This window comes from Oncorhynchus tshawytscha, linkage group LG18 (genome assembly GCF_018296145.1).
Source record: "Oncorhynchus tshawytscha isolate Ot180627B linkage group LG18, Otsh_v2.0, whole genome shotgun sequence".
In the NCBI taxonomy this organism is placed as follows: domain Eukaryota; kingdom Metazoa; phylum Chordata; class Actinopteri; order Salmoniformes; family Salmonidae; genus Oncorhynchus; species Oncorhynchus tshawytscha.
This window is the reverse complement of record NC_056446.1, coordinates 36,697,072-36,710,671: the sequence shown is the minus strand read 5'-3', so window position 1 is coordinate 36,710,671 and position 13,600 is coordinate 36,697,072. Positions and strand designations below refer to the sequence as shown.

Sequence of the window (13,600 nt, the reverse complement as noted above, 5' to 3'; positions counted from 1 at the left end):
TGGTTCAAAAGGTTTTAGGATCGATTACCTATTGGTTCAAAAGGATTTTAGGATCGATTACCTATTGGTTCAAAAGGTTTTAGGATCGATTACCTATTGGTTCAAAAGGTTTTAGGATCGATTACCTATTGGTTCAAAAGGTTTTAGGATCGATTACCTATTGGTTCAAAAGGTTTTAGGATCGATTACCTATTGGTTCAAAAGGTTTTAGGATCGATTACCTATTGGTTCAAAAGGTTTTTAGGATCGATTACCTATTGGTTCAAAAGGTTTTTAGGATCGATTACCTATTGGTTCAAAAGGTTTTAGGATCAATTACCTGTTGGTTCAAAAGTTTTAGGATCGATTACCTTTTTTTTCACTAGCCTTGTGTGTGTCTCTCGTCTTGATATAGCTGACATACTGTATACAGTGCATTCTGAAAGTATTCAGACCCCTTTACTTTTTCCACATTTTGTTACGTTACAGCCTTATTCTAAAATGTATGAAATGGTTTTTTCCCCCTCATCAATCTACACACAATACACCATAATGACATCACAATACCCCATAATGACATCACAATACCCCATAATGACATCACAATACCCCATAATGACATCACAATACCCCATAATGACATCACAATACCCCACAATGACAAAGAAAAAATGTTTTTTGTTTGTTGCACATTTACAAAATAAAAAAAAGAAGAAATATCATATTTACATAAGTATTCAGACCCCTTTACTCAGTACTTTGTTGAAGCACCTTGACAGAAATTACATCCTCTTCTTGGGTATTATGCAGCAAGCTTGGCACACCTGTATTTGGGGAGTTTCTACCATTCTTCTCTGTAGATCCTCCTCTGTCAGGTTGGATGGGGAGCGTCGCTGCACAGCTATTTTCAGGTCTCTGCAGAGATGTTAGATTGGGTTCTGGCTCTGGCTGGGCCACGCAAGGACATTCATAGACCTGTCCCGAAGCCACTCCTGCATTGTTTTGGCTGTGTGCTTAGGGTCGTTGTCCTGTTGGAAGGTGAACATTCGCCCCCAGTCTGAGGTCTGGAGCTGGTTTTCATCAAGGATCTCTCTGTACTTTGCTCTGTTCATCTTTCTCTCGATCCTGCCTAATTTCCCAGTCCATGCCGATGGAAAAACATCCCCACAGCATGATGCTGCCACCACCATGCTTCACCGTAGGGATGGTGTCAGGTTTCTTCCAGACATGATGCTGCCACCACCATGCTTCACCGTCGGGATGGTGCCAGATTTCTTCCAGACATGATGCTGTCACCACCATGCTTCACCGTAGGGATGGTGCCAGGTTTCTCCCAGACATGATGCTGTCACCACCATGCTTCACCGTAGGGATGGTGCCAGGTTTCTTCCAGACGTGACACTTGGCATTCAGGCCAAAGAGTTCAATCTTGGTTTCATCAGACCAGAGAATCTTGTTTCACTTGGTCTGAGAGTCTTTATGTCACAATTGGCAAACGGTAAGGGGCTGTCATGCCGGCCTACCGGGGAACAGTGGGTTAGATGCCTTGTTTAGGGGCAAAACGACAGATTTTTACCATGTCAGCTCGAGGACTCGATCCAGCAACCTTTCAGTCACTGGCACAATGCTCTAACCACTAGGCTGCCTGCCGCCCATTAATGAGGCTTTCCTTTTGTTTAATCCAGTTTAGAACAAGGCTGTAACGTAACAAAATGTGGAAAAAGTCATGCGGTCTGAATACTTTCTGAATGCCCTTTTAGCTGACATTTCGACTGGTCTATATCTATATAGAGCCTTTCTCCCCCTCTCCCTATAGAGCCTTTCTCCCCTCTCCCTATAGAGCCTTTCTCTCCCCTCTCCCTATAGAGCCTTTCTCCCCCCTTTCTCCCCCTCTCCCTATAGAGCCTTTCTCCCCTCTCCCTATAGAGCCTTTCTCCCCCTCTCCCTATAGAGCCTTTCTCCCCCTCTCCCTATAGAGCCTTTCTCCCCCTCTCCCTATAGAGCCTTTCTCCCCCTCTCCCTATAGAGCCTTTCTCTCCCCCCCTCTCCCTATAGGGCCTTTCTCCCCCTCTCCCTATAGAGCCTTAATTCCCCTCTCCCTATAGAGCCTTTCTTCCCCTCTCCCTATAGAGCCTTTCTCCCCCTCTCCCTATAGAGCCTTTCGCCCCCTCTCCCTATAGAGCCTTTCTTCCCCTCTCCCTATAGAGCCTTTCTCCCCCTCTCCCTATAGAGCCTTTCTCCCCCTCTCCCTATAGAGCCTTTCTCCCCCTCTCCCTATAGAGCCTTAATTCCCCTCTCCCTATAGAGCCTTTCTCCCCCTCTCCCTATAGAGCCTTTCTCCCCCTCTCCCTATAGAGCCTTTCTTCCCCTCTCCCAAAACCTGAAAGGTAACAGGTGAACTCCTGGTGAACTGGAAGAGCCTCCATCTCCCCATTTACCCTCCTGACAAATTCCATGTCATAGGAAGGTCACGCAGAGAGAAGACGGCAACGCTGTCACTGTCTGCTTCTCAAATGGCCCCCTATTCCCTGTGAGTCCTGGCCCAAAGTAGTGCACTACACAGGGTGCCATTTGGGATGCTGTCACTCTGTCGCAGAGCTCCTCTCCATCTCATCTCTGTTCAAAGCCTTGGGGGCGACATCACATCATGGCTCTGTTCTGTGGCTGGCTGTCTAACAGCTCCGGCATGAATTAAACATGGATAAACACATTCTCCACCCTTCAGTTCAGACGTACGGCTCAGTGCATTGTGAGTGGGAGAGACTACAGCGTGTTGTTGTGATAGGGTGGGTTGAGGAGAGACTACAGCGTGTTGTTGTGAGAGGGTGGGTTGATGAGAGACTACAGCGTGTTGTTGTGATAGGGTGGGTTGAGGAGAGACTACAGCGTGTTGTTGTGAGAGGGTGGGTTGAGGAGAGACTACAGCGTGTTGTTGTGATAGGGTGGGTTGAGGAGAGACTACAGCGTGTTGTTGTGATAGGGTGGGTTGAGGAGAGACTACAGCGTGTTGTTGTGAGAGGGTGGGTTGAGGAGAGACTACAGCGTGTTGTTGTGATAGGGTGGGTTGAGGAGAGACTACAGCGTGTTGTTGTGAGAGGGTGGGTTGAGGAGAGACTACAGCGTGTTGTTGTGAGAGGGTGGGTTGAGGAGAGACTACAGCGTGTTGTTGTGATAGGGTGGGTTGAGGAGAGACTACAGCGTGTTGTGGTGAGAGGGTGGGTTGATGAGAGACTACAGCGTGTTGTTGTGAGAGGGTGGGTTGATGAGAGACTACAGCGTGTTGTTGTGATAGGGTGGGTTGAGGAGAGACTACAGCGTGTTGTTGTGAGAGGGTGGGTTGATGAGAGACTACAGCGTGTTGTTGTGATAGGGTGGGTTGAGGAGAGACTACAGCGTGTTGTTGTGATAGGGTGGGTTGAGAAGAGACTACAGCGTGTTGTTGTGATAGGGTGGGTTGAGGAGAGACTACAGCTGGTTGTTGTGAGAGGGTGGGTTGAGGAGAGACTACAGCGTGTTGTTCTGAGAGGGTGGGTTGAGGAGAGACCTCAAAAATACAATTTTGTCCTTGTGGACAAATAATAATAATGAAAATAAAACCCTCTTTTAAATCACTAAGGCGTACTGTGTGTGTGTGTGTGTGTGTGTGTGTGTGTGTGTGTGTGTGTGTGTGTGTGTGTGTGTGTGTGTGTGTGTGTGTGTGTGTGTGTGTGTGTGTGTGTGTGTGTGACCATCACCTGAGTTAAAAGCTTGTTGTTGTCGTCTTCCAATATCCTCATCTTGATCTCCAGCTCTCTGATGTAGTTAGAGGAGGAGGAGTCTAAAAACGAGAGAAAGCAAAGGGAAGAGGAAGATGAGAGAAAATGATGAAGATGAGGAAGAAGAGGATGAGAGAAAAGGGGATGAGAGGAAAAGATGAAGATGAGGAGGATGAAGATGAGGAGGATGAGAGAAGAGGGGGATGAGAGGAAAATATGAAGATGAGGAGGATGAAGATGAGGAGGATGAGAGAAGAGGGGGATGAGAGGAAAAGATGAAGATGAGGAGGATGAAGATGAGGAGGGTGAGAGAAGAGGGGGGTGAGAGGAAAAGATGAAGATGAGGAGGATGAAGATGAGGAGGATGAGAGAAGAGGGGGATGAGGGGAAAGGATGAAGAGGAGTAGAGATTATCTTTCTTCAATGACTTGGTTGTTTTTCTACAGCCCGACAGATAACGTGTTCATTTTCTAAACAAATGACAGTTGAATAATTGTATTATGTGACTCATCTTGCATAACACATCCACTAGATTACAGGACCACCTGGCTAAATGAGGTTTCTACTTTTACTTGAATCATCAGGTTCAGTTTAGCGACAGCAACAGTGAGGACAATCTATGTGTCTGTGTGTGTGTGTGTATATACAGTGGGGCAAAAAAGTATTTAGTCAGCCACCAATTGTGCAAGTTCTCCCACTTAAAAAGATGAGAGAGGCCTGTAATTTTCATCATAGGTACACTTCAACTATGACAGACAAAATGAGAAAATTTTTCCAGAAAATCACATTGTAGGATTTTTAATGAATTTATTTGTAAATTATGGTGAAATTTTCAGTATTTGGTCAATAACAAAAGTTTCTCAATACTTTGTTATATACCCTTTGTTGGCAATGACAGAGGACAAACGTTTTCTGTAATGGACCCAGAGACAGAGACATGGACCCAGAGACATGGACCCAGAGACAGAGACATGGACCCAGAGACAGAGACATGGACACAGAGACAGAGACATGGACACAGAGACATGGACCCAGAGACATGCACCCAGAGACAGAGACATGGACACAGAGACATGGACCCAGAGACAGAGACATGGACCCAGAGACAGAGACATGGACACAGAGACAGAGACATGGACCCAGAGACAGAGACATGGACACAGAGACAGAGACATGGACACAAAGACAGAGACATGGACCCAGAGACAGAGACATGGACCCAGAGACATGGACCCAGAGACAGAGACATGGACACAGAGACATGGACACAGAGACATGGACCCAGAGACATGGACACAGAGACAGAGACATGGACACAGAGACAGAGACATGGACCCAGAGACAGAGACATGGACCCAGAGACAGAGACATGGACCCAGAGACAGAGACATGGACACAGAGACAGAGACATGGACACAGAGACAGAGACATGGACCCAAGACAGAGACATGGACCCAGAGACAGAGACATGGACACAGAGACATGGACCCAGAGACAGAGACATGGACACAGAGACAGAGACATGGACACAGAGACATGGACCCAGAGACAGAGATATGGACCCAGAGACAGAGACATGGACACAGAGACAGAGACATGGACACAGAGACAGAGACATGGACACAGAGACATGGACCCAGAGACAGAGACATGGACACAGAGACATGGACCCAGAGACATGGACCCAGAGACATGGACACATGGACACAGAGACAGAGACATGGACACATGGACACAGAGACATGGACACAGAGACATGGACCCAGAGACAGAGACATGGACACATGGACACAGAGACAGAGACATGGACACAGAGACAGAGACATGGACACAGAGACAGAGACATGGACACAGAGACAGAGACATGGACACATGGACACAGAGACATGGACACAGAGACATGGACCCAGAGACAGAGACATGGACACAGAGACATGGACCCAGAGACAGAGACATGGACACATGGACACAGAGACAGAGACATGGACACAGAGACATGGACACAGAGACATGGACCCAGAGACAGAGACACATGGACACAGAGACATAGACACAGAGACATGGACACAGAGACAGGGACCCAGAGACAGAGACATGGACACAGAGACATGGACACAGAGACAGAGACAGAGACATGGGTGACAGAGTGAACTCAGCCGATTACACACCAGGACCAGCACCAGGATACTCTGCCAGGACCTGGTGCAGGAGATAATGGGCCACACTGACACAGTACACTGCCATTAGATTCCCATGGCTCAGTTGGATGGACTAGGATAAAAGAGTCTATAGTGATAAATGACTGACCCGGAGCTAACCAAGACCATTGAGGATTCACAGCTATCAGAAAGGACCAGACCAAAAATACTATGTCAGAGGTAATAGACAGCTAAAGCTCTGCCAAGGGCTCAATAAACCCCACAGCTAGAGAGAGAGTCTCTGTCTCTCTCAGAGCAGCATGTAACACTGTACAAACCACACGCGGACGACCACTCTCTTTACCACTCTGCTCTCCTACCTCCACCTCCCTCCCTCTCCTACCTTGACCTCCCTCTCTCTCCTACCTCAACCTCCCTCCCTCCCATCCCTCTCCTACCTCAACCTCCCTCCCTCCCTCTCCTACCTCAACCTCCCTCCCTCTCCTACCTCAACCTCCCTCCCTCCCATCCCTCTCCTACCTCAACCTCCCTCCCTCTCCTACCTCAACCTCCCTCCCTCCCATCCCTCTCCTACCTCCACCTCCCTCCCTCTCCTACCTCAACCTCCCTCCCTCTCCTACCTCAACCTCCCTCCCTCTCCTACCTCAACCTCCCTCCCTCCCATCCCTCTCCTACCTCAACCTCCCTCCCTCTCCTACCTCAACCTCCCTCCCTCTCCTACCTCAACCTCCATCCCTCCCATCCCTCTCCTACCTCCACCTCCCTCCCTCTCCTACCTCAACCTCCCTCCCTCTCCTACCTCAACCTCCCTCCCATCCCTCTCCTACCTCAACCTCCCTTCCTCTCCTACCTAAACCTCCCTCCCTCTCCTACCTTGACCTCCCTCCCTCTCCTACCTCAACCTCCCTCCCTCCCATCCCTCTCCTACCTCAACCTCCCTCCCTCTCCTACCTCCACCTCCCTCCCTCTCCTACCTTGACCTCCCTCCCTCTCCTCCATCCCTCTCCTACCTCAACCTCCCTCCCTCTCCTCCATCCCTCTCCTACCTCCACCTCCCTCCCTCTCCTACCTTGACCTCCCTCCCTCTCCTACCTCAACCTCCCTCCCTCCCACCTCCCTCCCTCCTACCTCAACCTCCCTCCCTCTCCTACCTCACCTCCCTCCCTCTCCTACCTCAACCTCCCTCCCTCTCCTACCTCAACCTTCCCCTCCCTCCTCCCCTACCTCCACCTCCCTCCCTCTCCTACCTTGACCCCCTCCCTCTCCTACCTCAACCTCCCTCCCTCCCATCCCTCTCCTACCTCAACCTCCCTCCCTCTCCTACCTGCACCTACCCCTCCCCTCTCCTACCTTGACCTCCCTCCCTCTCCTACCTCAACCTCCCTCCCTCCCATCCCTCTCCTACCTCAACCTCCCTCCCTCCCATCCCTCTCCTACCTCAACCCCCCTCCCTCTCCTCCATCCCTCCATCCTTTCCTCTCCTACCTCAACCTCCCTCCCTCTCCTCCATCCCTCCATCCTTTCCTCTCCACTCCCTGCAGACAGATAGCATAGCAAAAGCCCAAAGAAAGAAAGAAACAAATACGCTTGCCTGACCTTTCAACTCTATAACGACTACCTGTACTCAAAACTAGCATCTAGGAGGTCTCAGGTTATTAGTAATGCATAAAGCTTCAGGCGGATCTCAGGCTACATACATAATATTGTCAGACTAAACACAAAAAAGCCTCCCCTGAGATGGACAGAAATAGACAGACAGTGGCAGAGAGAGAGACACAGAGAGATGGAGGGTAAAGGAGACAGAGAGAGAGAGAGACACAGAGAGATGGAGGGTAAAGGAGACAGAGAGACACAGAGAGATGGAGGGTAAAGGAGACAGAGAGACACAGAGAGATGGAGGGTAAAGGAGACAGAGAGAGGGATAGAGATGGAGAGTGAAGTAGAGAGAGACAGAGAGAGGGGTAGAGATGGAGAGTGAAGTAGAGAGAGACAGAGAGAGGGGTAGAGATGGAGAGTGAAGGAGAGAGAGAGAGAGGGATAGAGATGGAGAGTGAATGAGAGAGAGACAGAGAGAGGGATAGAGATGGATGGGAGTGAGAAGGAGGAGAGACAGAGAGAGAGACAGAGAGAGGGATAGAGAGAGATGGAGAGTGAAGGAGAGAGAGACAGAGAGAGGGATAGAGATGGAGAGTGAAGGAGAGAGAGAGAGAGAGGGATAGAGATGGAGAGTGAATGAGAGAGAGACAGAGAGAGGGATAGAGATGCAGCGTGAGGAGAGAGAGAGAGAGAGAGGGATAGAGATGGAGGGTGAAGGAGAGAGAGACAGAGAGAGGGATAGAGATGGAGAGAGACAGAGAGAGGGATAGAGATGGAGAGTATAGGAGAGAGAGACAGAGAGAGGGATAGAGATGGAGAGTGAAGGAGAGAGAGACAGAGAGAGGGATAGAGATGGAGAGTGAATGAGAGAGACAGAAAAGTCTGCAGCACCCGGCCTCACCCTACTAGAATCCGAAGTCAAATGTCTGCTGTTTGCTGATGATCTGGTGCTCAACAAAAAGATAATTACTTGACACATTGGAAAGAATTAACAAAAAAACAGAGCAAACTAGAATGCTATTTGGCCCTAAACAGAGAGTACACAGCGGCAGAATACCTGACCACTGTGACTGACCCAAAATTAAGGAAAGCCTTGACTATGTACAGACTCAGTGAGCATAGCCTTGCTATTGAGAAAGGCCGCCGTAGGCAGACATGGCTCTCAAGAGAAGACAGGCTATGTGCTCACTGCCCACAAAATGAGGTGGAAACTGAGCTGCACTTCCTAACCTCCTGCCCAATGTATGACCATATTAGAGAGACATATTTCCCTCAGATTACACAGATCCACAAAGAATTCGAAAACAAATCCAATTTTGATAAACTCCCATATCTACTGGGTGAAATTCCACAGTGTGCCATCACAGCAGCAAGATTTGTGACCTGTTGCCACGAGAAAAGGGCAACCAGTGAAGAACATACACCATTGTAAATACAACCCATATTTTTGCTTATTTATTTTATCTTGTGTCCTTTACCATTTGTACATTGTTAAAACACTGTATATATATAATATGACATTTGTAATGTCTTTATTGTTTTGAAACTTCTGTATGTGTAATGTTTACTGTTAATTTTATTGTTTATTTCACTTTATATATTCACTTTATATATTATCTACCTCACTTGCTTTGGCAATGTTAACACATGTTTCCCATGCCAATAAAGCCCCTTGAATTGAATTGAATTGAATTGAGAGAGAGAGAGAGAGAGGGATAGAGATGGAAGGTGAAAGCAGAAGAGAGAGAGAAAGAGAGAGTGATAGAGATGGAGGGTGAATGAGAGAGAGACAGAGAGAGGGATAGAGATGGAGGGTGAAGGAGAGACAGAGAGAGGGGGCAGAGAGAAGGATTGAGATGGAAGGTGAAGGAGAGAGAGAGAGAGAAAGAGATAGAGATGGAGGGTGAAGGAGAGAGAGACAGAGAGAGGGATAGAGATGGAAGGTGAAGGAGAGAGAGACAGAGAGAGGGGGATAGAGATGGAGGGTGAAGGAGAGAGAGACAGAGAGAGGGATAGAGATGGAGGGTGAAGGAGAGAGAGACAGAGAGAAGGATAGAGATGGAGGGTGAAGGAGAGAGAGACAGAGAGAGGGATAGAGATGGAGGGTGAAGGAGAGAGAGACAGAGAGAGGGATAGAGATGGAAGGTGAAGGAGAGAGAGACAGAGAGAGGGAGAGATGGAGGGTGAAGGAGAGAGAGACAGAGAGAGGGATAGAGATGGAAGGTGAAAGCAGAAGAGAGAGACAGAGAGAGAAGGATAGAGATGGAATGTGAAAGCAAGAGAGAGAGAGAGGGGCAGAGAGAATGATAGAGATGGAAGGTGAAAGCAGGAGAGAGAGAGAGAGAGGGGGCAGAGAGAAGGATAGAGATGGAGGTGTGAAAAGAGAGAGAGAGAGGGGGCAGAGAGAAGGATAGAGATGAAGGGTGAAGGGGAGAGAGAGAGAGAGAGAGGGGGCAGAGAGAAGGATAGAGATGGAGGGTGAAGGAGCGAGAGAGAGAGAGGGGGCAGAGAGAAGGATAGAGATGGAAGGAGAGAGAGAGACAGAGAGAGAGATGGAGGGCAGAGAGAATAACCCTAACAGGAGGGAAACCTTCCTCTTACCAAATCCTGTAAGTCCTACATGCTATTTTTACTCCTATGTGCGTTTGTGGAGTGAATGGAGATAAAGTGTGGCTGTGTGTGTGTTGTGTGTGTGTGTGTGTGTGTGTGTGTGTGTGTGTGTGTGTGTGTGTGTGTGTGTGTGTGTGTGTGTGTGTGTGTGGCAGCATGACGCAAATGGACACATCCGTGAGTCCGTCTTTCTCTCATGTGTCGCTTCCCATCGCATCACAACACCATGACAGAACTTCCCCATCCCTCTCTCTCTCTCCATCTCTCTATATCTCCCTCCATCTCTCTATATCTCTCCCTCCATCTCTCTATCACTCCCTCCATCTCTCTATCTCTCTCTATCACTCCCTCCATCTCTCTATCTCTCTCTATCTCTCCCTCCATCTCTCTATCACTCCCTCCATCTCTCTCCCTCCATCTCTCTATCTCTCTCTCCATCTCTCTATCACTCTCTCCATCTCAATTCAATTTCAATTCAATTCAAGGGCTTTATTGGCATGGGAAACATGTGTTAACATTGCCAAAGCAAGTGAGGTAGACAACATACAAAGTGAATATATAAAGTGAAAAACAACAAAAATTAACAGTAAACATTACACATACAGAAGTTTCAAAACAGTAAGACATTACAAATGTCATATTATATATATATATATATATACAGTGTTTTAACAATGTACAAATGGTTAAAGGACACAAGATAAAATAAATAAGCATAAATATGGGTTGTATTTACAATGGTGTTTGTTCTTCACTGGTTGCCCTTTTCTCGTGGCAACAGGTCACAAATCTTGCTGCTGTGATGGCACACTGTGGAATTTCACCCAATAGATATGGGAGTTTTTCAAAATTGGATTTGTTTTCGAATTCTTTGTGGATCTGTGTAATCTGAGGGAAATATGTCTCTCTAATATGGTCATACATTGGGCAGGAGGTTAGGAAGTGCAGCTCAGTTTCCACCTCATTTTGTGGGCAGTGAGCACATAGCCTGTCTTCTCTTGAGAGCCATGTCTGCCTACGGTGGCCTTTCTCAATAGCAAGGCTATGCTCACTGAGTCTGTACATAGTCAAAGCTTTCCTTAATTTTGGGTCAGTCACAGTGGTCAGGTATTCTGCCGCTGTGTACTCTCTGTGTAGGGCCAAATAGCATTCTAGTTTGCTCTGTTTTTTTGTGAATTCTTTCCAATGTGTCAAGTAATTATCTTTTTGTTTTCTCATGATTTGGTTGAGTCTAATTGTGCTGCTGTCCTGGGGCTCTGTAGGGTGTGTTTGTGTTTGTGAACAGAGCCCCAGGACCAGCTTGCTTAGGGGACTCTTCTCCAGGTTCATCTCTCTGTAGGTGATGGCTTTGTTATGGAAGGTTTGTGAATCGCTTCCTTTTAGGTGGTTGTAGAATTTAACAGCTCTTTTCTGGATTTTGATAATTAGTGGGTATCGGCCTAATTCTGCTCTGCATGCATTATTTGGTGTTCTACGTTGTACACGGAGGATATTTTTGCAGAATTCTGCGTGCAGAGTCTCAATTTGGTGTTTGTCCCATTTTGTGAAGTCTTGGTTGGTGAGCAGACCCCAGACCTCACAACCATAAAGGGCAATGGGCTCTATGACAGTATTTTTAGCCAGATCCTAATTGGTATATTGAAATTTATGTTTCTTTTGATGGCATAGAATGCCCTTCTTGTCTTGTCTCTCAGATCGTTCACAGCTTTGTGGAAGTTACCTGTGGTGCTGATGTTTAAGCCAAGGTAAGTATAGTTTTTTGTGTGCTCTAGGGCAACAGTGTCTAGATGGAATTTGTATTTGTGGTCCTGGTGACTGGACCTTTTTTGGAACACCATTATTTTGGTCTTACTGAGATTTACTGTCAGGGCCCAGGTCTGACAGAATCTGTGCATAAGATCTAGGTGCTGCTGTAGGCCCTCCTTGGTTGGTGACAGAAGCACCAGATCATCAGCAAACAGCAGACATTTGACTTCGGATTCTAGCAGGGGGAGGCCGGGTGCTGCAGACTTTTCTAGTGCCCGCGCCAATTCGTTGATATATATGTTGAAGAGGGTGGGGCTTAAGCTGCATCCCTGTCTAACCCCACAACCCTGTGTGAAGAAATGTGTGTGTTTTTTGCCAATTTTAACCGCACACTTGTTGTTTGTGTACATGGATTTTATAATGTCGTATGTTTTACCCCCAACACCACTTTCCATCAGTTTGTATAGCAGACCCTCATGCCAGATTGAGTCGAAGGCTTTTTTGAAATCAACAAAGCATGAGAAGACTTTGCCTTTGTTTTGGTTTGTTTGGTTGTCAATTAGGGTGTGCAGGGTGAATACATGGTCTGTTGTACGGTAATTTGGTAAAAAGCCAATTTGACATTTGCTCAGTACATTGTTTTCATTGAGGAAATGTACAAGTCTGCTGTTAATAATAATGCAGAGGATTTTCCCAAGGTTACTGTTGACACATATTCCACGGTAGTTATTGGGGTCAAATTTGTCTCCACTTTTGTGGATTGGGGTGATCAGTCCTTGGTTCCAAATATTGGGGAAGATGCCAGAGCTAAGTATGATGTTAAAGAGTTTTAGTATAGCCAGTTGGAATTTGTTGTCTGTATATTTGATCATTTCATTGAGGATACCATCAACACCACAGGCCTTTTTGGGTTGGAGGGTTTTTATTTTGTCCTGTAACTCATTCAATGTAATTGGAGAATCCAGTGGGTTCTGGTCGTCTTTAATAGTTGATTCTAAGATCTGTATTTGATCATGTATATGTTTTTGCTCTTTATTCTTTGTTATAGAGCCAAAAAGATTGGAGAAGTGGTTTACCCATACATCTCCATTTTGGATAGATAATTCTTCGTGTTGTTGTTTGTTTAGTGTTTTCCAATTTTCCCAGAAGTGGTTAGAGTCTATGGATTCTTCAATTGCATTGAGCTGATTTCTGACATGCTGTTCCTTCTTTTTCCGTAGTGTATTTCTGTATTGTTTTAGTGATTCACCATAGTGAAGGCCTCCATCTCTCTCTCCATCTCTCTATCTCTCTCTCCATCTCTCTATCACTCTCTCCATCTCTCTATCTCTCCCTCCATCTCTCTCTCTCCCTCCATCTCTCTCTCTCTCCATCTCTCTATCACTCCCTCCATCTCTCTATCACTCTCTCCATCTCTCTATCACTCTCTCCATCTCTCTATCACTCTCTCCATCTCTCTATCACTCTCTCCATCTCTCTATCACTCTCTCCATCTCTCTATCATTCCAACCATCTCTCCCTCCATCTCTCTATCACTCCCTCCATCTCTCTATCACTCCCTCTATCTCTCTATCACTCCCTCCATCTCTCTATCACTCCAACCATCTCTCCCTCCATCTCTCTATCACTCCCTCCATCTCTCTATCACTCCCTCTATCTCTCTATCACTCTCTCCATCTCTCTATCACTCTCTCCATCTCTCTATCATTCCAACCATCTCTCTATCACTCCAACCATCTCTCCCTCCATCTCTCT

General features: G+C 46.9%; 1 protein-coding gene across 6 annotated transcripts in view; it reads right to left on the bottom strand.

The window, feature by feature from the left end:
• Positions 1-13,600, bottom strand: part of LOC112248124 (coiled-coil domain-containing protein 85C-A-like) — a 127,253-nt gene that overhangs the window by 31,772 nt on the left and 81,881 nt on the right. For all 6 annotated transcript variants that reach the window (XM_042300995.1, XM_042300999.1, XM_042300996.1 and 3 more), the window contains exon 2: positions 3,714-3,796. In XM_042300995.1, the coding sequence (XP_042156929.1) occupies positions 3,714-3,796 (83 nt within the window). The remainder of the gene's footprint in view (positions 1-3,713; positions 3,797-13,600) is intronic.